Below are 25,008 nucleotides of genomic sequence, written 5' to 3'. Positions count from 1 at the left end.
TTTCGGCCAAGCCTACACAGATTGCCTTGTTAAAGTAATACTAATATCAAGTTTTTCCTTTATTTTTTTCTTTTTCCACCAATCTACAATAAACTTATGAAAACAAAATGTTCTCGAACAATTTTAGAGATTACCTATCAAAGATTTGAAATTGAAAGATTGTATTATGAAAGCCACTTCCCAGAGGGAAAAACTCAAAAACTAAATGCAATATTTTTTTCTGAGTGACAACCTTATAAATAAGTAAATAAACTATTTCTTCATCCTCCAGGAACTGCCTGCATACTCTTGCCACACGAGGCTGGGCATTGTCGTGCACCAGGAGGAACCCAGTGCACCAGTATAGGGTCTGACAATGGGTCTAAGGATTTCATCCCGATACCGAATGGCAGTCAAGGTGCCATTGTTTAGGCTATAGAGGTCTATGCGTCCCTCCACGGAAATGCTTCCCCAGACTATCACTGACACACCACCAAACCGGTCATGCTGAATGGTATTACAGGTAGCATAACGTTCTCCATGGTTTCTCCAGACCCTTTCACATCTGTCACATGAGCAGGTTCACCCTGAGCACATCTGTGAAAAGCACAGGGTACCAGTGGTGGACCTGTAAATTCTGGCATTCTATGGCAAATGCCAGTCGAGCTCCACGGTGCCAGGCAGTGAGCACAGGGCCCACTAGAGGACGTCAGGCCCTAAGGCCACCCTTATGAAGTCTGTTTCTGATTGATTGGTCAAAGACATTCACACCAGTGGCCTGCTGGAGGTCATTTTCTATGGCTCTGGTAGTGTTCATTCTGTTTCTCCTTGCCCAAAGGAGCAGATATTGGTCCTGCTGATGGGTTAAGGAACTTCTATGGCCTGTCCAGCTCTCCTAGAGTAACTGCATGTCTCCTGGAATCTCCTCCATGCCCTTGAGATCTGTTTTATTCTTATTGCCGAGACTCTGTAATGCAGTTTATTCCATAAAAGAGGTTGTAAGGATGCACTACTTCAGGGTTATTCCAGGACCAAGCAATATACTGGTTGATCCGGTATATCAGATGAAATCCTTCTTACATATTGGTTGTTAAAAAACAAAAAACTTTATACTGCTATGCAACAAATTACTGGAAAACTAGATAACATTCAAATATAAAACACAAAACATGTAAATACGTACATGCAAAAGGGAAGAGGAAATGGGATTTTCTGATGGAGTATACATCTATTAAAAATCTGTCTCTGTATGGACTTGTATTTGAACTGCGTGTAGTTAAGTGGGCCGAGCCCTTTAAGGATATTAGCCAAAGTGATGTGCAGTTCAACCTTATTGGTGAGTCGATGCAAACAGAAAGTTAGGGCAGAAAAAAGCAGTGCTCACTTTACAGGGGCAGCAATGTGAACGAGTGAGTGACAATAAACCTGTACTTTTATTGCTTCAAGATAGATTCAACTGCAGTTATTTCCCCTGTTTGTATAGCAGCAACTAACACTAAAACTGACATACATTATTTCATTTCTATAACCACCAAAGATGCACCAGAGACTCCTTCTGTTTACAATACTGGCACACCAGCTGTATATGCTGGTAGTGCATCCCTAGCTTGAGTGAATGTCAAAATAAAAACTTTCTTTGCACACAATCAATTATTTGCTTTTATTTTAACTTCAGATGTTTGCATACATCTGCAATTTAAAAAGTGTTACTTTTATATTAGTATATATTTTTTAAATTAGTGAACAGAAAAACATTTCAATTAGCTAGGCATATAACACAACACACCAAGTAGAAAGATTTTTTTTGTAGAAATAGTTAAAACGTATGCAACCATAATCACATATTTATGTGCATATGTAAACATTTTTAAACAGCAAGCACCATGTAGGTTTATTATAGAACAGGCTGCATGACCTGCCAGCACAAATTTTGTCATCTTTCATTAGCATCTCCTGCATGCAAAACAGTGCAAAATGGTGATGCTTCGCACAGTTTGCTTTTCTTTCATTATGTGTACACCTTACCAGTTGCCACTGTGTCATTCTACCAGGAGTTAAAGGAATGCAGAGGGATACTGTGGCACTGTTTCAGTATTTAATTCTAACGAGCAAAATAATACTTTTCAATCAGAAGGCAAAAATTAATAAAGTACAAACTAATATTTTCTCAATATAAATAGTTTAAATAAATTACAGCCAAACTTTCAAGTTTCACAGAAAATGTATGTAAAGGACAAGAGGCATGATGGACTGATTATAAAACTGTTCACATCAGCAGTCCATACACATCCTGGAGGCTGAGAGAAGCTCCTCCGTGGAGAGCAGCACTTGGCAGTTTTTTTTTTTTATAGTACACAGTACATTGTCCCATTGAGTCTGCACTTTCTCTGAGCGTATTTCTTGTTACCTTTAACAAGAGATGCAAATTCCTATTCACTGTACGGCACAGGCATGTCTTTTTGGTGAATAGCTTGTTTGCCAGTAAAAATATTTTCACTGGTGACATTTCTCCAATTGCCTGTGAAAAGCTCAATGAGTCACATTACCACTGTCTCAGACTGTATTTCCATATTAATAAAGTGGGATAGTTCTCCAAATATGCAATAGCATTTAATATGTGTTTTTTTTTTTTTTTTTACATCAGCAGCTATGCAAAATTTGATATTAGACTTATTGACTTAGCTTGACTTGCACTAAGTGAAAGGGCATCAACATTTTACCAACAGTCATGATCTGCCCTTACTAATAATACATGATGCAGTTCTTTACGAAGTGTGCCAAGTGTATGATACAGCTGAAAAGCTGTCACCATACAAAGTACACATTCAGCATCAATTTGATGTGGAAAAATGTGATAATTAACAGTCAGCTTTCTGTCCTTGTGCTTCATGTTATAAAGATGCTGAAACACATACAAGATTGAACCATCCTGAAAATGAAAGAACAATAAAACTTAGGATTTGGTCATGAATCAGACACCAATTTGAAAAAATCTCATTAAACTGCATGTAGGTGATTGAGCACATGGACCAGCATTTCAATACAGCTGTGTTCAAATCAAATGATTCTTATTTCTTGGATATACTGTATCAGCGTCTTCATGTAGCACAAGCAAAGAAAGCCAGCTGTTTATTCTCTTATTTACACACATTGTTGGGTTTGGCGTATCTGCAAAAATGTTGTGAGTAAGCCACTTTCTGGTATTGTTCTCTTTACTTTTTACGTAATTATAATAACTTGAGGCACTGTCAATTTTTTAGACTTGTCTATTATTTTCATCATCATGCATAATGAAATAATGTAATTATATAGGTGATACTTTTTCAGTTATTATTTTCTAATTCTTTGCACAAAAGTGATGGCCATTCACATTTGGGTAATAGCATTCAGTAATGATAACAGTGGCAGGAGAAAATTTGTCAAGGTAAAAAGGATAAGCAAATACGGTCAAATGTAATAAAATTCATTTGGGTTGCTTGTGGCTGTAAACAAGGGGATATTCATGTAAGAAAACACGGAGTTTCACAGTTACACCAACATGGCCATTTAGGAAGAATTCCCAGTGGGGGCTGGGCAGACTTTTGGCCTTGAAACCCCTGCAGATTTTGTTTTTTTTTTCTCTAGTCTAACTGAAGTTTTTTTTTCCTCTCCTCCCAGCCATCTAATCTTACCTTGTTTCGTTATTTATTGTTTAATATATACTGCCAAATCTTATTTTTTTTCTCTTCTTGTAACTTTATTGTAAAGCATTTTGAGCTACATTGTTGTATGAAAATGTGCTATACAAGTAAATGTTGTTGTTACTGATGTATTTGTAGTATTTAGAAAAAGTCAAAGAAGCACAGAAGCATTACACGCACCCTAATGAAATAATCAAATATTTAAAAACACAACACCCATTTTCATTGGTCAAGCTGATTCTAGTGTTAACAAGTGTTTCAAAGGATAAGACGTACACCTATATGCACAATTTATCAGTAGTACATCTGTTATTAGTTAGAAGATAGCTCTAGTCTGAAAAGTACAGTAGAGAGACAAAAATATCTACCAAAACTGTCAATTAGGCTATGATATGGATTTGTGGTCCCCCACTCTTAAAGGATACTCCAACACAAAAATTCTATTTTTTAAATAAGTTGCTTATCCATTATTCAAGCAGAAGGGAGAGAAAGACGTGTATCACATAAAAGAACTCAATGTTAACCAGTTATGTACAATGGCAAACAATATGAAGAACATCCATGGAAAAAAGAGAAAAAAAAAAAAAACACCTTGCATTACTTCTGTTGCATTACCCGTGTTTTTTATCCAGTCACTAGCTCAAAGTGTGTAAAACTAATGCTTTTTTCGATAAAATATTGTTAAACAGTTATTTTCTGAATAACTGGCACATATGTAAACAGTAAACCCAAAGACTTACAGGGGAGACTTTTTTACTTAAATATCTGTCTCTAACTGTCATTCATTGGTTAGGAGCACTGTCTTCAATTCAAAAAGTATTGACAGGAAACAGTTTATTTAAAAATGTTTATCAAAACAAAATGTGTTTCAGCCACTTTGGAAATATGACTGGATACCCAATATCTGAATTATGTAACACAAGTAACGATATTTTTAATGGACACTTTCATACTGTTGACTGATGCTTCAGTTGGGTCCCCAATCAACAGAACAATGCATCAGAAATTTTGCTACCTTTGTTCTCTAACCTATTTCCACAAAACTTTCCAATGATTTTCAGTACAGTAATCCCTCGCTTTATCGCGCTTCGCCTTTCGCGGCTTCACTCCATCGCGGATTTTATATGTAAGCATATTTAAATATATATCGCGGATTTTTCGCTGCTTCGCGGGTTTCTGCGGACAATGGGTCTTTTAATTTCTGGTACATGCTTCCTCAGTTGGTTTGCCCAGTTGATTTCATACAAGGGACGCTATTGGCAGATGGCTGAGAAGCTACCCAGCTTACTTTTCTCTCTCTTACGCTGACTTTCTCTGATCCTGACGTAGCGGGATTGAGCAGGGGGGCTGTTCGCACACCTAGACGATACGGACGCTCGTCTAAAAATGCTGAAAGATTATCTTCACGTTGCTATCTTTTGTGCAGCTGCTTCCTGAAACGACATGCTGCACAGTGCTTCGCATACTTAAAAGCTCGAAGGGCACATATTGATTTGTGCTTGAAAAACAAACTCTGTCTCTCTCTCTATCTCTCTCTCTCTCTTTGTCTGCTCCTGACGGAGGGGGTGTGAGCTGCCGCCTTCAACAGCTTTGTGCCGCGGTGCTTCGCATACTTAAGCCAAACAGCACCATTGATTTGTTTGCTTTTCTCTCTCTCTCTGTGACAGTCACTGCTCCTGACTAGCACTCCTTTGAAGAGGAAGATATGTTTGCATTCTTTTAATTGTGAGACGGAACTGTCATCTCTGTCTTGTCATGGAGCACAGTTTAAACTTTTGAAAAAGAGACAAATGTTTGTTTGCAGTGATTGAATAACGTTCCTGTCTCTCTACAACCTCCTGTGTTTCTGCGCAAATCTGTGACCCAAGCATGACAATAAAAAATAACCATATAAACATATGGTTTCTACTTCGCGGATTTTCTTATTTCGCGGGTGGCTCTGGAACGCAACCCCCGCGATGGAGGAGGGATTACTGTATAGTCTAACTTTGAATAGAGGCAGATACAATTTCACATTTGCTACGTATAAATATCTACAAAAAATAAAATTGAGACGTCAGTAAAAGATGCCATTATCAGGTGACAGAACACTAAATTAATAGCACTACTTATCGGCTAGATGGCAGCAACAGGTCAATAGTGAGTCCTACTGAAATTGATAGAAGGAAATGGCTCATTGTTCGAGCATAACTTGAAAACCACTGCATATATTTCTAAAACACTTTGCAGTTAGTTCTGATACAGTCAAACCTAGAATATAAGCTAATAAATATCTAGCAAAAAATAAAAACCCAGACAACCATAGTAGTTGTTATTTTTTAAAACTTTATTGCACCTTTAAACTTCAATATTTCCAAAATGCAACATGACATTGACATGATTTTTATTTCAAAAAAGTTAGAAATGATTGTGTGGGGTTGAATAGTTTTGTTAGGTTCTGTCTTGTTTTGTTCCTGCTTTCTTTTTTAAAAAATAAAATTGATTTTTTTTCTTTTCTTCTTTTTTTTTCCTAGTTTGACTATGAAGTCATTTGTTGTATAAGTTTATTGTGATTGTATACAATGCGATTTTCTTCAAATAAATAAAAAATAACAATAAAAAATGATTGTGAAACAAAAGAACACCAATTTCAGGTGTACAGTATACTCCGCACAACATTTATTAAGAACTATCAAATATTTAAGCACATTGGGAAAAAAAAACAAGACTTTTCCATTTGGCACTCTCTTAACAATTGATAGCTTATTTTTGAATGAACAAAATAGTGTACATTGTGAATATTTTCCCTATCTTAAAATATTTTTAGAACAATATATTACATGAGAATTTGGGCTACTTTTTCTCTAGCACCTTCTGTGTGGGATCTGCACAGTTAAATGCTTCCTGAATGTAATGATTACTTGCTCACGGTTCTGTGACATTACTTTGGTTTTGCAATCGGGTGCCGCCAGCTGATTATTTTCACTGCCAGCACGCGGCTCCTGGTTACCTTGCACAGGACGACACCACACCTTGTGTCATCAGCGCAACTCTTGAAATCTGGTGCAAAGATTCATTCAGTATCTGCAATTGGGATAAATACTCTTAACAAATAAAACATTTTGTTGTTTCTCTACTTTCTGGTTTTCAATTGTACCATATCTCTCTCTAACTTTGATTTCTGGTTCACATTTAGGCTTTCGTGTATAGGGTTTGGTTTTTACAGTTTGGACGTCTTTCTTGTTTGACAAAAGTTTCATCTCTTGGTCCTCTTCTTGCCTTTGGGTAGAATAAAAAGGTTCTGTTAAGCTTTTATCTAGGGCAAATACTAAGCAAGAAAATTACTGATTTGTGATGAGATTGTGCTTGAGCTGGACTAACAACAGTCTTTTGAGATGGCGAGAGTAAAGGAGGGTGAACAGTTTGTGGGGTTCTGCGAGTAGTGCTGTCAGAGAGGAGGGTTTGTGGGCCATTTGAACCTTGCCTCGTAGGTTCATTCAATATTACTGAACTGTTCAGATAATTATTATTACTGTTCCATGAATTTTTCTTAGCTGCAAAATTATTCTTAGTTGTCTAAATCTTACACTTTTACTTACACAGTATGATTTTGCAAGGGCTTAATAAACCCACTGAGAAATAATGAAGACTAACAAGAAAAATAAGGCTAAATCTAAGTTGAGGGCCACGCAAAAGGGTAAAATCACAGGAGAGAAAACAGACAACAAATAACTAACCCAAAATATAGAACTAGAATAAAATTCCAATGAGTAAGACAATCCTCCAAAAACCAAAGTCTTCTTGGAAGCACCTATTAGACTCCTCTACAAAGAGGATGAAAGACAGTAAGATAAATGGAGGCATGTATCATTATCTTGAAGAGATGAGATCTGATGACCAGCAACTGCCAGAGCAACTGTAAACTACATGGCTATGGCCTTTAAAAGGCAATAAAAAATGGTCTCTCCCAAACAAGAATCTCAGATTAAAAATACAAAAAATTTTTATATTCAAAATTACTACCTTAATGACCAAAATTCCCATGCAAGGTAAACAAAGGCCAAATTATGTCTTTATAAATCAAAATAAGCTGGATTTTAAATAAAACCATGCATATCAGCTGATTCAATGGAAATAAAACTCCACAATAATCTACAGTATAACTAATCATCTTATGCTTTTCACTTCACCTTTCATTGTCAATTCATATTGTAAAGTGAGTCCACTCTAAATTGGGCTAGCCCTTTTGCAACTTGATTATGTAGGTTACTATCTGGGCAGAAGTGTTAGTAACACAGATATGTTAAAATCCCAAATAGAAAACAAAATTTTTGAAACATTGCTTTAATATTGGCACATTGCCAGGCTGAATTTCTTGCCCAGGGGAATAAAGCAAGTAAACCTTAGCCACCTGTCAAGCTTGTGGTAATTAGGGTCACTTTAACTTTGAACATACTTTAGTCTTTTCTCCATGCTGAGTTAGAGAATACATTTGTTAACATTTGTTAATCAAAGTTCTGTTTGGTATATTCAAGCTACAGTAGGCAAGCATATACTGTATGTTATTGTACCTAAACAGGTCTGCAGAAGTGCATTTACAGCTCTGGCTCTCAACAATCAATGACGGTATTATCTTTGCATTTACACAGACATGGGGTGAATGCATGGGCTTAAAACAGGGGTGTCCAACTCCTGTCCTGGTGGGCCGCACTGGCTGCAGGTTTCCATTCTAACCCTTTTCCTAATCAGGGACCAGTTTTCGCTGCTAATTGACTCCTTTTTCTTTCATTTTAATAGCCCTGTTTTTAAGGATCCAGTCCTCTGAATTGATTTGTTTTTTCATTAAATGGCAGCCAAACAGAAGTGAGATGTGAAACGAGCCAACAGATGACCAGCTAAATTGGAATATCAAACTCCAGCCAAATTCATTCCAACTAGTTTCTTAATGAGAAGCCAATTCTTGCTGTTAATTAAAGCCATTATTCTATTTCTTGACTTGTTTCTGCTCTCATTCTGCCATAGCAGACTGTTGATTTTCTGTTTTTTCTAAGACCATTGTCAAGATGTTTTGGTGACCTGAGCAGACCAACATGACCAAGACCTTCGCCTTTCTTTATTTGCAGATTAACTGGTCTGGTGGCTTGTTTTGTGTCTCATTATTGTTTGGCTGATCATTAAGGAAAAAGAAACAAACAATTAAGGGGTCTGAGTCATGTCAACTAAAACTAAGCCAAAGCAGAAAAAAATGGCTTATTAATTAAGAAGATGGTTAGAATGAAAACCTGCGCCCACTGCGGCCCATCAGGACCGGAGTTGGACACCCCTGGATTAGAGCAACATGGGTGTCCTTTAGCCTCCACTTTTCTGTGCTGTCCTACACAATTTCCCTGCTGTATGTAAATAAATTATTAAATTTTACACCACCTACTTTTTGAACAGTACTACTTCTAGGGAGAAGTACAGTATATTGGTGCAGCACAGAGGACAAAAGTATGTTCCATGTTAGTGGCAAACACCACATATTCTTCTTCAAACCCACTTAAAAAATTTACCTCAACTCAGAATAGCAATACTTAGAATTGACACTTTATTTAGGTATAGAGAAATGTTTGTACAAGATATATTTGACATTTTTAATTACTCATAGACAATTAATAAAAACAGTTTTAAAGAACTAGTGAGATTTCCCATCTTTATAAAATGGATTGTAATTTATCCTACATCAACAATTATTTTGTTTTGGTGCAAAAATATTAACATTTTGAAATTCTTCATTGAAACTTTACAATTATATACTAACATATACTGTACAGTCATTTGCAATTGATTTTAGTATCATTTAGGCTGTTCTATAAGGCAGTGATTTATTCAGGCACTTTACTCCAATTAATTTACACTTATAAACAATTATTAATAAGTTCCAATGTTCACAAATTGTTTTTTTTTTTTTGACATGGCACTGATAATACTAATTGTCAAATACTGGAAATTGTTGTATGTAATTCTCTCTTGTCATATTTACTGATCTTTGGCTTTACTGAAAGTTTGTACAGTGTAAATAATCCTATCTCTATACCATAAAAAAAAAATCCTGGGAGAGAAAGACAGGAGATGAGAAGTGATCTTCACATGAAAGAGATTAAGGTCCCTGCGAGACGCTCCGTGGCCAAACATGAGACTTTGTGCCAAGAGATTGACCCAGGAACATCTCACGGTAACATAGAACATGAGATTCTTGCAAGACACGCCCTACTTACAACCAATATCAAATAAGACCACGGGCAGCAAAACACTCAGTCATGTAAAGGCTTTGAGCACACACAGATCCAGGGCTCTCAAAGCATATAAAGCGTATAAGGACAATACATTATAGATGAAACTTCGACGACTAAGCAAAGAAAAAAGAGCAGGGCAGAGAAAAGAGACTCAAAAGCATTGGAGAGAAAAAAATGCAAAAAAGAAAGAATAATCTAGGTGCAAATTCAAAAAGTAATTATCAGCCCGGAACAAGTGGAATTGGAAAAAAATCGGGCTCAGAATTTAAAGACAAAGAGTAAAAGACAAAGTAGAACTTCATAAAGATGTTCAAAAACGTTGGCGCTATACACATGCAGAGCAGGTTAGAGATTAGATAGATCTTTATTGTCATTGTCACTTTTACAAAGGAACAACAAAATTGAAGGTGCAGTCGACTCAGTGTGAAGAATAAGAGTTAAAAAGACAAGGAGAGAGAAAATACTAACAAACCGAATAGTAATAAAAGTACTTTACAAAATATACAAATTGCACTTGTTGACTTAAGGTCTATATTGCACATTGGGAGAATGATACGGAGCAGTTTTATTCTGAGTTCAGGGCCATGATTGCTTTAGGATAAAAGCAGTTTTTAAGGCGGTTTGTCCTGGTTTTCATTGTTCTGTATCTCTTGCCCGATAGCAAAAGCTGGAAGAGGCAATGACGGGGATGTAATGAATCCTGTGAAATGTCTATTGCTTTTTTGTGGCATCGGGAGGTGTAGATTTGTTCCAGAGTGGGGAGGGTACAACCAATTGTTCTCTCCGCTGTCCCGAAAACCCTGTGGAGCTCTTTCTTTTCTGAGGAAGTGCAGCTGCCGTACCACACACACAGTCCGTATGTGAGCACACTCTCAATGGAACAGTGATAAAAAGCATCCTCCGTGGATCTCTTTGCTTTGTAAGCAAATTGAAATGGGTCCAGGTCTGCTGGCAGGCAGGCGATGATATGACTCCGCACCAGTTTCTCAAAGCACTTCATGACGACAGATGCGAGTGCCACTGGGCGGAAATCATTCAGACTGTTCGTGATGGATTTTTTTGGCAGCAGAACAATGATTGAGGACTTGAGGCAGGATGGGACAGTGGCCTGGGACAGGGACTGGTTGAAAATCCTAGTGAAGATTCCGGCCAGTTGATCTGCACAGTCTTTCAGCACCCGTCCAGCCACACCGTCGGGTCCTGCAGCCTTCCTCAGGTTCACCTTCCTCATCACCCGCCTCACCTCACACTCTTTCCACTGTGAGTTTATTGCTGTTGTGAACAGGCTGCTGTGATGGAGCTGCTGTTGGTGTCGCCTCAAAGCGGGCAAAGAAGATGTTCAGCTCCTCTGCCAGAGAAGCGTCTCCCTCAGCGGCCGAGGAGTGGCTGGATTTGTAGCCGGTGATGTGCTGGACACCCTGCCACACCTGCCTGGTGTTGTTGCTCCTCAGATGGTCATCTATCCTCCTTCTGTATGCTGCCTTGGCCTCTCGGATGCCTCTCTTCAGGTTCACTCTGGCTACACTGTAAAGAGCCCAATCCCCAGACCTGAAAGCAGTATTCCTAGCTTTCAGCAGACTCTGGACATCCCTCGTCATCCAGGGCTTCCTGTTAGGATAAATCCTTATGTGTCTGTCCCTGGTGACGTCGTCCGTGCAGAACCTGATGTAATCCAGGACTGCTGTAGTGTGGTTCACCAAGTCTTGGAGATTGAAAACCTCCCAATCGGTTCTCTGGAAGCAGTCCTGCAAGTGTTGGGAGGCCTCCTCGGGTCATATGGTAACAGTCCTGGGGCCTCATGTATAAACGGTGCGTACGCACAGAAATGTTGCGTACAAACCTTTCCACGCTCAAATCGCGATGTATAAAACCTAAACTTGGCGTAAAGCCACGCACATTTCCAGTGACTCATACCTTGGCGTACGCAATTTCTCCGCTCGGTTTTGCAGACTGGCGGCACCCAGCGTCAAAGCAGTGCTACTGTTCCTGTGTGATCACCCTTTCTTTCTTAGATCCACATTCCTGACGCGGCTTTATAAATACACTGAAACTAACTGCATATTGTTTATTAGTGTAATGCTTCTGATTGTAATTAACCTGCAGCAATATAATGGTCCAGGAAATAGCCATAGTATTCCAAATACCATAACTGCTTTAGCGTTGTAACTCTCACTGCATCTTCTTCTTCTTTCAGCTGCTCCAGTTAGGTGTTGCCACAGCAGATCATCTTTTTCCATATTACTCTCACTGCACCACTCGGAGTATTTATATCACTGTATCTGAGTGGGAAATCACAGCAGCAACTGATCAGAAAGAGAATTATCGGTACACAGCATGAAGCAGGCGCTGCCTGAGCCAAGGCAAAACGCTTCAGAGACTTACTTTCCTGTACGGACTTCGCGGTTTAGAAAAAGTTTCATCCCAAGAACTATAAACGCACTCAATCAGTCCATCAAGTGCTCCTTGTAGAACTGTTTGAACTTATAAGTACAATTACCTCACTGTAAACTTGCACTACAGTTATAATATTGCACAACCTGCGCCACTTTATGAAGCGTGTATTTACATATGATGATATCATTTTTAAGATGAAATGCAGCAAAATATGTTGATTATATTATACAGCTAAAATTTTTACTTCATTTAAATAATCTGTATTGTTAATAATTAAACATGTGAGGGCACGGTGCCGCAGCGCTAGCTAGTTCAGGGATTGTTCCTGCATTGCGTTGTATTCTTGTGCTGACGCGACACTGGAAAGATAGAAGGATAGAATAATTAAACATGTACTACGAAGATATTTCAATGTTCCTTAAAAGGTTTGAAGAATCGGAGTTCTAAGCTTACAGATGGCTTAACGTCTATTACAGAGCTGACTGTGTGGCGATTGGGCATTTGGAGAAAGAAAAGTTAGGACAGGAATTGGAGGTTAGTACGTTTGAAAGAGACAGTACTTCTGTAATAAATTATTTAATCGAAGGTCGCACATGGCGCAGCAAGACTCTTGCATGAGATATGAACAATCACTGCGCCACCATGTTCCCATGTTTAATAACATGCTTTCATTCCTATCATCATGAAAATGATATCACGTATACATCTCAGTATTTTAATTATTCAGAGAGCTGTACTATCACGAATGTAATGGATTCTGTGTCCTGTCGGAGAAAGAGAAAGAACGGAAGCACGTAGTGATTCACACACATACAGCACATAGAAGATCAAATACAGAACAAAGCATTTAATGTGCTACTTGAGAAACTAGTAAAATAAACGATTTTAAGATGAAGTTTGTGATTTTCTACTTTAATGGCAAAATAAACTACGTGATTAAAGTGGAAATTTCGAGATTAAAGTTGACATTTCGTGCTTTTTTCCCCACCGTGTGCCTATTTGTTTTGTCTGTACCCTAATAAGCTTTCATATGACACTCAGACGGTGGGCTACGAGTCGCCTTTTCACGGCGACTTTGATGTGATTTCTTTTTTATTTCGGGCACTGTGCGACTTTGTGAACTTGGATCTTTCGAGTTTCTCCGACACTCTGTCACTCGATCAACTTTCTTTTGTTGATTATACCACTGTTTAAACCAACAAATAGTACGTTTTTCCTTTGCCTACACTTGGTATTCGCTGAAATTCTTATATTTTCTCCTGTGCTTTTCCCATTGTCTTTTCACAGAAGGCTATTTATATTGATTTGTATATTCAAAGAGGCGTAATTCTGGGAGGATTTGGGGCGGGACAGAAGGCGCATGCACGTTCGTTACTTTTCACGCTGATCGGGATTTATGTAGTGGAAGAACGTGAACGTTTGCGTGCGTACAGATTCCTGCATCTGGATTTTTCTGTGCGTACGCACATTCCCGCTTTTGTGCTTACGCCATGTTATAGTGTGAGTTCTACGCACGGCGTTATACATGAGGCCCCTGGTCATAGTGGGAGGGGAGTATATGCAGGGATTAGAAGCAAGGACGTGTGATCAGACTGGCCAAGGTGTGCTAGGGGTTTAGCCCTATAGGCCTGTCTGATGTTTGTGTACAACTTGTCCAGTGTTTTTACTCCCCTGGTTGCACACTTTATGTGCTGATGGAATTTGGGGATAACTGCTTTCAGATCTGCATGATTAAAGTCCCCAGAAATGATGTGAACAGCCTCAGGATACTTGCTCTGTTTACTGCTGATGGTGTCATGCAAAAGCCCCACAGCCGAGTTAGCATTAGCATCTGGTGTTATATACACAGCAGTTAGCAGTATAGCATTGAATTCACGGGGGAGGTATATGGGTGTGCATTTAACACTAGAATTACCAGAGCCTACGAAAAAACTCGTAGATCCGGCCCACCTTAAATCGCTTCTTAAAACCGCTCTCACCTCTCCGCCAGCGTCTTTTGTCATCTAAATGTACTGATAAAGACAAGCTGCAAACAGCCGGCTATTCCATCCCCAAAACGACTTAGAACGTAAACGAGCTTTTCCCAGCTCATGCCTTGATTGATTATCTGGGAGTGAAGTGGAGTTTTAGAGTAGAAATAATAGATTGTTATTTGGAACACACGCATTTCATATGTGTTGCATTTCTACAGCAATCTGTGTAAACGCATTGTTAAAACAGAAACGTTTTATATATTCTAGTAGCAAATGACAAAATGTAGGCATAAACTATATAATGTATGAAGCCTGAAGTCCAAATATCAAAGAAACACTTTCACAAAAAGTACAAAAAAAAAGCCACCGCCAAAAAAAGCCACCTTAGTGTGTGACATTGACACGCATTAGCTATCACTGCTTCCGTGGCGCAACAGTATCAGTCGCAGACTGGGAATCAGAAGGTCATGAGTTCGATCCTGCACAACTCCCTTTTGAGAAGTGTTCTTATTTTCACTATTTTAGAATAAAAAAATACATTTGATTTCAGTCTGTAACAGCCGGTGTAATTTATGATATTTGTAATGGTTAGCTTTATTTTTTTTAAATTCACTTTTCATTGTCTCAGTCGCGTTCAGGATCCTTTCCTACCCCATCTGACACTGCCGTTTTCACATAAAGACTCGCTATAGTTCTGCAGTGTATCACGATACATACGACCGCGTGTTTTTTTCCCCCAATATTGCCAGTCCCCACGTGTTGCTGTATGCTGTTTCTTTTGTACTCCAGGACATGCAGAGGAAAGCATAGTAAAGAGCAGTAACTTCAGCGCTATATGCAATCATCAGACACTCCTCATCTGATACTGCTGTTTTCACATAAAGACGCGCTAAAGCTCTGCAGTGTTCTTGTGGCTGCATTGTCGTACCAATGCTTGCGAACTGAAGTGTCTGCGTGCACTGTTCGTGGCATTACACGTGTATTTTTTGAGTATGCCCATGTAGCTCAAACACAGGAACATATGTTGATGTAAAAGTATAACAAAACAAGTGCACATTTATTCAAGACTATAACCGAAGAAAACAGAAAGCAAGTTACAGTAGGCGGTTGATATGACAGCTTGCGTGGTGGAATGCTAAGAACTGCTGATTTCCATTCCGTGCTATATAACTGTTAACATTTGAATCTGACGATTGCAAAAAAAAAAAAAAAACACTTTCTTCAAAGCTGAGAATTGAACCCACGTCTCTGTAGCACGATAGGGCAGCTGTGCTCCAAGTCAGCAAACCGTAGCGTTAAACCACGGAAGCTGGTGTATCATCCTTGTAACCATTTATAAATTGGTATGCACTGTAAATCGTTAACTTTAAAATGTCAATCGCGGTTATTTCTGTTGATTAATTCATGCTTTTTTACTTAGAGTCAGAACAGGAGTTTTTTCAGCTTATTCAGCTTCTGATCTGACTCAAACAGCGCCAGTATAACTTCACATCTGATCTGACGCTGTTCGTTTTCAAATAATATTGCATTACTTCGACGATGTTTTCTGATTGGTACTATTCGCGTCATAAAATGATTTCTTCAAAACGTCACATATATTTGTCTCTTTCTTTTTTTAAAATGTGCGTTGTAGCACTTAGCAACTGGCCACCTGCATGTTCTTGCACACACTGAATAAGACAACGCTATATGCAATCATCAGATTCAAATGTTAACAGTTATATAGCACAGAATGGAAATCAGCAGTTCTTAGCATTCCACCACGCAAGCTGTCATATCAACCGCCTACTGTAACTTGCTTTCTGTTTTCTTCGGTTATAGTCTTGAATAAATGTGCACTTGTTTTGTTATACTTTTACATCAACATATGTTCCTGTGTTTGAGCTACATGGGCATACTCAAAAAATACACGTGTAATGCCACGAACAGTGCACGCAGACACTTCAGTTCGCAAGCATTGGTACGACAATGCAGCCACAAGAACACTGCAGAGCTTTAGCGCGTCTTTATGTGAAAACAGCAGTATCAGATGAGGAGTGTCTGATGATTGCATATAGCGCTGAAGTTACTGCTCTTTACTATGCTTTCCTCTGCATGTCCTGGAGTACAAAAGAAACAGCATACAGCAACACGTGGGGACTGGCAATATTGGGGGAAAAAAACACACGGTCGTATGTATCGTGATACACTGCAGAACTATAGCGAGTCTTTATGTGAAAACAGCAGTGTCAGATGGGGTAGGAAAGGATCCTGAACGCGACTGAGACAATGAAAAGTGAATTTAAAAAAAATAAAGCTAACCTTTACAAATATCATAAATTACACCGGCTGTTACAGACTGAAATCAAATGTATCTTTTTATTCTAAAATAGTGAAAATAAGAACACTTCTCAAAAGGGAGTTGTGCAGGATCGAACTCATGACCTTCTGATTCCCAGTCAGCGACTGATACTGTTGCGCCACGGAAGCAGTGATAGCTAATGCGTGTCAATGTCACACACTAAGGCGGCTTTTTTTGGCGGTGGCTTTTTTTTTGTACTTTTTGTGAAAGTGTTTCTTTGATATTTGGACTTCAGGCTTCATACATTATATAGTTTATGCCTACATTTTGTCATTTGCTACTAGAATATATAAAATGTTTCTGTTTTAACAATGCGTTTACACAGATTGCTGTAGAAATGCAACACATATGAAATGCGTGTGTTCCAAATAACAATCTATTATTTCTACTCTAAAACTCCACTTCACTCCCAGATAATCAATCAAGGCATGAGCTGGGAAAAGCTTGTTTACGTTCTAAGTCGTTGGGGGGATGGAATAGCCGGCTGTTTGCAGCTTGTCTTTATCAGTACATTTAGATGACAAAAGACGCTGGCGGAGAGGTGAGAACGGTTTTAAGAAGCGATTTAAGGTGGGCCGGATCTACGAGTTTTTTCGTAGGCTCTGGTAATTCTAGTGTTAATTGTCATAAACTCCACGTCTGGAGTGCAGTGTCTGGTGACTATGGTGGAATTTGTGCACCAGCTATTGTTCACATAAATGCACAGCCCCCCTCCTCTTTTCTTACCGGAGCGCTCTGTCCGGTCTTGCCGGTGTGCTGTGTGGCCTGCTATCTCGATCGCCGTGTCCAGTATGAGTGGATTAAGCCATGTCTCCGTGATCAGCAGGATGCAGCAGTCCCCGATGATCTTTTCCGTTGCAATCCGCATCTGCCACTCGTCCAGTTTGTTTGCCAGAGACCTCACATTTGAGGAGAAAATGCTTGGAACCGGTGATTTGTGTGGCTGCTTCCTTAGCCTCATTAGCATGCCGCCTCGGCACCTCCTCTTTTGTTTACGTTCTTTGCACCGCCTGTGGCTCCTCGAAGCTGGGATTGTAATCCACGGAGTGCCCGGTGTTCGTGCAATGTCGTCCGGAATGTTGTGGACGCGGAGAAACTCGGATGTCGAGCAATTCTCGCTCCATAAGCCGACAGATAAAATATCCTGCCGGCTATATGTGCATTTATCCAGGCAGGGTGGAAAAACCAAATTCTGAGTCGGAGAGCACACAGCCACAGTGTCTAAACGCGTCGCCATTGTTCATTGTTATGAAATTATGAAAGCAGTAGAATTCGAAAGGCTCAAAAAAAAAAAAAAAAAAACCTTGGCACGATACACATGTACAGAAAGTTAAAGAATATGAAAGCAGGAAAATTAGAAAGTATAAAAAAAACAAAGTAAAGATTGCAGTAGCGCAAACAAACTGAAATTATTACTCGAAAAATGGGAATATAATCACCACGGACCAGGTGTCATTGAAAAAAAAAGCAGGACAAAGCAAGGTCAGAAATAAAAGACAAAGAGTAGGAAACAAAGTAAAACGTCATAAACAGGTTAAAAAACAAGGGGGCCAAACACATGCAGAGCAGGTTATAGATAATGAAAACAGTGGAATTCAAAAGACTAGGTACGAAACACATGCAGAGCAAGATATAGAATATGAAAGCAGAAAAAAAAACAAAAGTGTCAAATCAAAGAAAGTAAATATCGCATTAGCGCAAACAAAGAGAAATGATTACTTGGAGAAATAACGAAAAGGCGAATAGAGATCGAATATATGGACATAGGTGATATGTCAGAAGTATGTAAATATTGTAAGGCTTTGAAGTTTAAGTCAGAGACTTTCAAAAATGTGTTTTACCTCACATGCATTTATTGGTTACTTTGCAAAAAAAATAAAAAAATAAAAAAAATAATAATATTAACTGCTGATGATGTAGATCGTTTTGTCTGTGCTGAAATTCCAAACAGAGAAACTTATCTTGAATTACAGTACAAAGTCATTAAACACATGTCCCACGGACCTCATTTAAAAGATTCAGCATGCTGGGACTTGAAAGATTCCAAATATTGTTTTTACCGAAGTTCTGAAATAAATGAGAAACTAATGAAATAGCAACAATTCAAAGAAAAAAAAATCTTAAAAGTGTGTATCTGGAAAACCAAACACGGGGGTTGGCAGGCGAAGCCCCATAGTTTTTTACAAAATAATTTTAAATGATCATATCAATATCTCCTGGATCCATCACTGAAAGGCTTCATTTTTATTTCACAACTTTCAAAAACTAGAGCAGTGTTTATTTAACTGAGCCTTACATTCCTTAGAAAAAAAACAGTTATTGAGCTATCAACAAACTAGTAATCAAGGAATATTTAATAAAAATGTCCACCACAAATGGCACATAAAGACGTTGTTAACTGAGACAACATATTTTCCACCCAGGCAGCACTGGGCACAAGGCAGGAATCAGTCCCAGGATCTTTACCTTAAATCCAAAATTAGCATTTGAGCTTTGGTGCAAAACTGTAAACTAGCACTGCTATCCACTAGGTCACTGTTCAACACTGTCATTGTCGGCATTTGAAAGTAAAGCAATAGTTTCAATATTCATTATATGAAGAATTTTCTTGAACACCTGACATAACTCCTATATTCTGATCAAAACCACACTTCACTAATCAGACAAAAAGCAAATATGAATATTTGTATTAATGTGACAAGAGTAAGAGACAAATTGCTACAATCTTATTTAAATAATTCTATTATCCACCAAATCTGTCATTCTTTTAAAGTACAATAAGTGCAGGTCATACATTTACCTATCAAGATATAACAGAAGGAAAAAAAATCACCTAAATTAATCTGTTAAGAAAATAAGTTGCAGCATCATTAAATAAAATTAATTTTAAACGCTTTAAAAAGTACTGAAAAACATTTCATTTTGGTAGGGGAGGGCTCCAAGAATTGGGGTCAGGCAAGTTTGGGTGGCAGAAGTGTAAAACAAGCAATAAATCTGTAGACATCAACAAAAAGATCGCAAGTAAAAACAAATGCATATTAAAATTGAAAAAATCCCTATTCAGATGGAAATGTTATTTCACAATAGTGCTTTACTCGTGTTTTTACTACATAGCTTGCCGTCCCATGATTAAATAGTATACTAATGTCCGATGCCAATACTTGACGTAGGTTTCTGCGACTTTACCCCACTGTCTGACGCACCATACCGGTATTTTCATTTTCATGACGCATCATACTAGTATTTTGCAGGAGTCCAAATCGTTAATCAAATCACATCAAATCACATTTCATACAAATGCGTCTGCAACCTCGGCAAGGTGGAAAAATCTTTTTATACAAAATATCACAGGCCAGTAAAAACTACTAGAAAATGATCAGAATAATAGAGTGTTGATCCTTTTAGCGATAATTAATGTCCGACTTTATTCCTTTATGTCACAGCTGTCCACTTTCCCACCTCCCAACGAAGATGATGTGGCATGCGCCCGAGTAACTAAAACATCGCCCTGACATTTCTTTTCCGTACATCATCACTTTCTTTGGTGCCGATGTCCAATCTGCATCTAATTTCCCCGACAAGGTGGTATGCACATTTCACACAGTCGATCGTTCAACCTGCTGCGAAACTCTTAACCAGTGTAGTAACCCACGCACAGTGAACGTGCGTAACTTTTGCTAAACGCAGTCTTAAATCTTCCGCTAAAGAATTGAAAGCGATCACGAATCCCGAAAACGCGCGGTGACACGCAACAGTAAAGATCCACCAGATACAGTGCAACTATCTTATCAAGTCCATTTGTACCTTCTCCCTTTCGCTCTCTGCTGGCATGCGTGCTCTCCGAATTATATGACAGCCAGTAATCCTTTAATTTTTCGCCAGCGTATTCACCTTTATGTCGCACTTTTTATCTGCCTGTTCCTGTTTTATTCCACTTCGGTTTGGACTTTTTAATAGGGATATTACGGAGTTACCGCACCAATAAAGGCAGCCGCTAACTCTATCTTCCACGGCCTGCTGAATCTTATGCAAAGTAGAGAGAGAGAGAGAGAGAGAGAGAGAGAGAGGAGGGGATCCGAAAATCTTGCGTGAAGCTCAGCGCTCTACGCAGGTTGATACGGTCTCACTCCAACCCTCCCCATTTAAAGAGCTCACTTCTGTCACCCCAGCTCGTTCTTATTATCCAGCCTTTCTCCGAAAAGCCCCATTCCACTTCCCATATAGCGAAGTGTGTCAATATTTAGAAGTGACAGGCTTGTTTTACTGTACCTCGTAAAGGTCTCCCGAAGCCATGCCTTGATGCGGAACTTGGACTATGCTGTGTGCTTGGCTCGCTCTCCTCTCAGCTCCCCGTCCGTGTGTCTCGCAACGAGTGAAGACCGAATCGGCTGCTTTCCGCACACCGCCTTGTGATTCTCAACAGCAGCGACAGCAGCAAGCAGCAGTAGCAGCCGCCGCGCCAGTGGCAGCAGCGATAGCAGCTCAAGCAGGCAGCGTCAATCGAGCCCCGCTGCAATAGATCTTTTAAAGCCGTTCAAAACAAACAAGGGGGGGGGGGGGGGGGTGGAGAGGGGCGGTGCTGGTAACATTGCGTGGTTGTAATGAGGTGTATGTGGTTGGGGCGGGGGGGTTAATACAGTGGTCCACTTAACTGACAGTTCGCCCCTCCAGCCCTATTGACAATGGATATCCCATCCATGAGTGGGTTTTGTCTTTGACAACTCCATTAATGAAAAGGAACAAAACGTTCAAGTGGAAGGTATACAGGTGATAAACACCCACTGTCTCCCCTTCTTTTTTGCTTAGATGAAGCTTCCATGGAGACTACAAGTGTATGCTGGTGACATCTTAGTTCCAAAGAAAGACTCTATCCATAAATATTGTATACAACACTGACTTCATATCATGTAATGGTGATTTCTTTAAGTAGTTCACAATTGCAAATTATTTTGTGGACCAGATTAGCTACACCCCTTTTATGATGTCTTCAAAAACTTAAAATCAGACCTTTTCTCAGTGCAACCACTTGGATTTGATAATTCTTTTGAAAATTAAGTGGTGTTTGCCCTGAAAGGTTCTTCTCGCTTTATCTCTTTGGTTGGGTTTTCACATTTTGCTTTTTGATCTCCTCTTGAACAAGTTTGTTGCCCAATTTCCTGTTGATTTCCATCTCTATCTGTATCAGAGACAAGGCTGTTTTATATATTACATTTACATTTATTTGCTTAGCAGACCCTTCTGTCCAAAGTGACTTACAAAAGAGGTCAACATAATTGAGTAAAAGTCAGTTTAGGGTACTGTATGGGAACATGCGTTACAGGACAAAATTACAAAACTTATTATCACAAGTGAAGAGCTCAGAACAAAATACAAGCTAGTTATAATTCCTAGATAATAAAAACAGCTACTTCCATCAGCTACTTCACCAATCAAGAGAGACTTCAGATGTATCTTAAAAACAATTCCGGAGTTCGAATTTCAAATGGAATTGGGCAGCTTGTTCCACCAGCTAGGATCTACACATGAAAAGAGTCTGGACTGAGATTTTATACCATGCAGAGGTGGCATCACTAGATGCCATTCATCAGCGGAAATGAGTGGTCAAGAAGGAGCATAGGACCTCACAAGTGTCTCTCTATATGCAGGTGCTGACCCATTGACTGCAAGCATCTAGAATTTGGACTTACAGTAGAAAGGTTACAGCGAGCGAGGAGTGACATGTTGACATGCTCAGCTGGTTGAACACCAGGCGTGCCACTGCATTTTGAATCATTTGCAGTGACTTGATGACACATGCTGGTAGTCCTGCCAACAAAGAGATGCAGTAGTCCAGACATGACAAAACCTATGCCTGGATCAGGACTTATACTGCATACTATGTCAGATACGGTCTAATCTTGAGAAAATTGTATAGAGTGAATCTACAAGACCGAGACACCATAGCAACATGATCCCTGAGGGATCATTGATCACTTACCCAAGGTTGTGCTCTGCCTGGGAAGGTGTTAGCAATAATGAACCAAGCTGAACAGAAATGGGATGCTGAAAAGATAGATAAGCTAAGGATAACAATAAGGTCCATATTTACCAAGTTGAGCTGGAGATGGTGTTCCTTCATTCAGGTTCCAATATCAGAAAGAAATGCAAATATTCTAGCTGATATTGTGGTCCTCTTGGGGGGAATGACAGGGACAGAAAATACTGGCTTTTCAGGTAATTAACTTTTTTACAAGAAAAAAGAACATGAAGAAACAGAGCACTTGTATTAACTATTAATGCAATTCCAAAATTTCTATCACCTGCCATGCTGTGGTCTGTTAAGAACACTCCATAATTATGTATCTTGTTTAGATTAGCTGAATCATAACTTAACCAAAACCTAGATGTCCTACCCCTCAAATATGTTACTCCCTTTTTTGATACATTTAGTTCTGTAACTATGTCTCTCTATTATAATAAAAAAATCTTGGATTGAGACATAATTTTCTCGGAGACACTTTAACATCCCGCGAGACAAGGAAATGAGACAAAAGGACAGCTGCTGTACAGGCTTTTAAATGATCGACGCACAGTGCAACATGCAGATCATGCAGCACAGCACAAGCAGCAGCAGCAAGCCATCTGATCGAGCATAGAGGAGGTAAAAAAAAATTATTTGTTTCCAATTGTATCACCGTTTAAGAAGTGGTTTTGGAGGAGTGACTGCATCTCCTTAGTGTGCATTCAGCCCCCATCTTCACAACGCAAGAGGCAGAGACACGAAGTGGCTGGCCCTGGGGGTGGGGGGAGGGGAGGATAACTCATTCACTACAGCTTTATTACTGGCAAATATCAAGAAATTAAAAATGAATGAAATGAAAATAACAATCTCTTTAAATTGTATATCCAGTTAACCAAACCCAGGGGTGGGCGAGCGAAGCAAGCAGGGTGCAGAGCCTCCAAGTATTCCTTAAATTCCAAGTTATGTCAATAATCATATTTAACTTTACTTAAAGGAATTAATTTTAATATGATCATTTGACATTTAAACATTATTATTTACAGGTTTAATCTATTTACTGGTTTCATTACTCTGGGTTACGGTTGAACCTTGCAAAGTACTTAGAGAGAACAGTTTTCCTTGATCATTATTTTTATTTTCTTCTGGTGCTGGGACTGAGCTAGTTTCCTTCTTTTCCAACTGGCACTCAGATGGAAATTCCTGCAAGTGTCTATTGTTCCTCCTTTTCTGCCCCTTCTTTTAAGTGAGGACAATGTAAAAACAACATGGAGTCAAACTATCCCTTAGCACTACAGGTGGATTTGCTCATCTTTTTCATTGTCCAGTTTTATTAGAATGGGATCACCTGGGTGCAGTGGGGATAGATTTTCTGGACCTGCGTCTCCTATTGAAATAGTAAACTTTATTTTTGATAATATCGTCTCTTTTACTCTTTTTTTTCTGTCTCATGGAGCGGTACATTATTTTCCAATAACAGCAGAGATGTTCTTATTTTTCTCCCATTAACAATTCTGCAGGGCTTGAACTGGTAGAAGTGCTTGGAGTTGCTTGATAAGTCTTCAGCTCTTACAGAGGATCCTTTTGTTGCAAAATACACTTGGTTGTCTGAACCACTCTTTGAACATATCTGTTCACTTGAGCATGATGGGAACTTGATGTATAATGTTCAAAGTTATATTGTGCCTTTAACGTTTTCCATTCTTCAATTGTAAAGTGTGGACCATTGTTGCTTGCTATTTGTGTGGGTATGTCGTACCTTGCAAAGCTGACTTTGAGACTACTGATCATTTGTTCAGTCAGGACTGCTGGTTAATGAAGCATTTCCAGGTATCTGGAGTAATAATCAGACACATAAATAACTTCACCCCTTATAATTTCAAAAGATTTATGCCTATGTGTTGTCGTGGCCTATCCGGCAGTGATGAATGTTGCATTAGCTCCTTTTTTTGCATTTACCTAAGTTCTATACACTACCAGAAGTTCTCTGCTCTATTCTTTATGTCTGAAGACAGCCCTGCTGTTGTTCGCTGTTTCTCTACATATTGATATCCCTAGGCAACCATCATGTATTCTCTCTTGGATGCTGGTTCACATTGATTCTGGAGTTACGCTATGGGTTCCTACTGTTATTACGCCATTCTACTTCTAACACCATGTCAGAGGCGAGGCTTTTTTATGGGAATTTACTTTATTACAATAATAAATATAAAGGAACACAGAGCACTTTAATTAACTGGTATTGGCACACTAAAACTACTATTAACTGCCATAGACTGGTCTATTCAGAAAACTCCATCATTAAGTATCTCATTCTGGTTGCTGAAGCCAATAAACAGGGCTTTTTATGATAGTACGTGCTGGTACACTGTACTGGCATGTCAGCCAC

General features: G+C 39.0%; 1 protein-coding gene across 2 annotated transcripts in view; it reads right to left on the bottom strand.

Moving 5' to 3' along the window:
* LOC114657874 (chromodomain Y-like protein 2) overlaps positions 1-21,141 on the bottom strand; it is a 361,796-nt gene extending 340,655 nt beyond the window's left edge. Inside the window, exon 1 of one of the 2 annotated variants that reach the window (XM_028809820.2) lies at positions 20,891-21,141. In XM_028809820.2, coding sequence (XP_028665653.1) covers positions 20,891-20,914 — 24 coding nt within the window. In that variant the 5' untranslated portion in view covers positions 20,915-21,141. Of the gene's footprint in view, positions 1-20,425; positions 20,629-20,890 lie in introns of those variants that run through there. The other variant, XM_051932120.1, reaches the window with a different exon arrangement.
* Between the last annotated feature and the right edge of the window lie 3,867 nt (positions 21,142-25,008).

The sequence above is a fragment of the Erpetoichthys calabaricus genome, chromosome 9, assembly GCF_900747795.2.
Source record: "Erpetoichthys calabaricus chromosome 9, fErpCal1.3, whole genome shotgun sequence".
Taxonomy (NCBI): Eukaryota; Metazoa; Chordata; class Cladistia; order Polypteriformes; family Polypteridae; genus Erpetoichthys; species Erpetoichthys calabaricus.
Note: the sequence above shows the minus strand (reverse complement) of the source record. Positions and strands in the feature narration are given on the sequence as shown.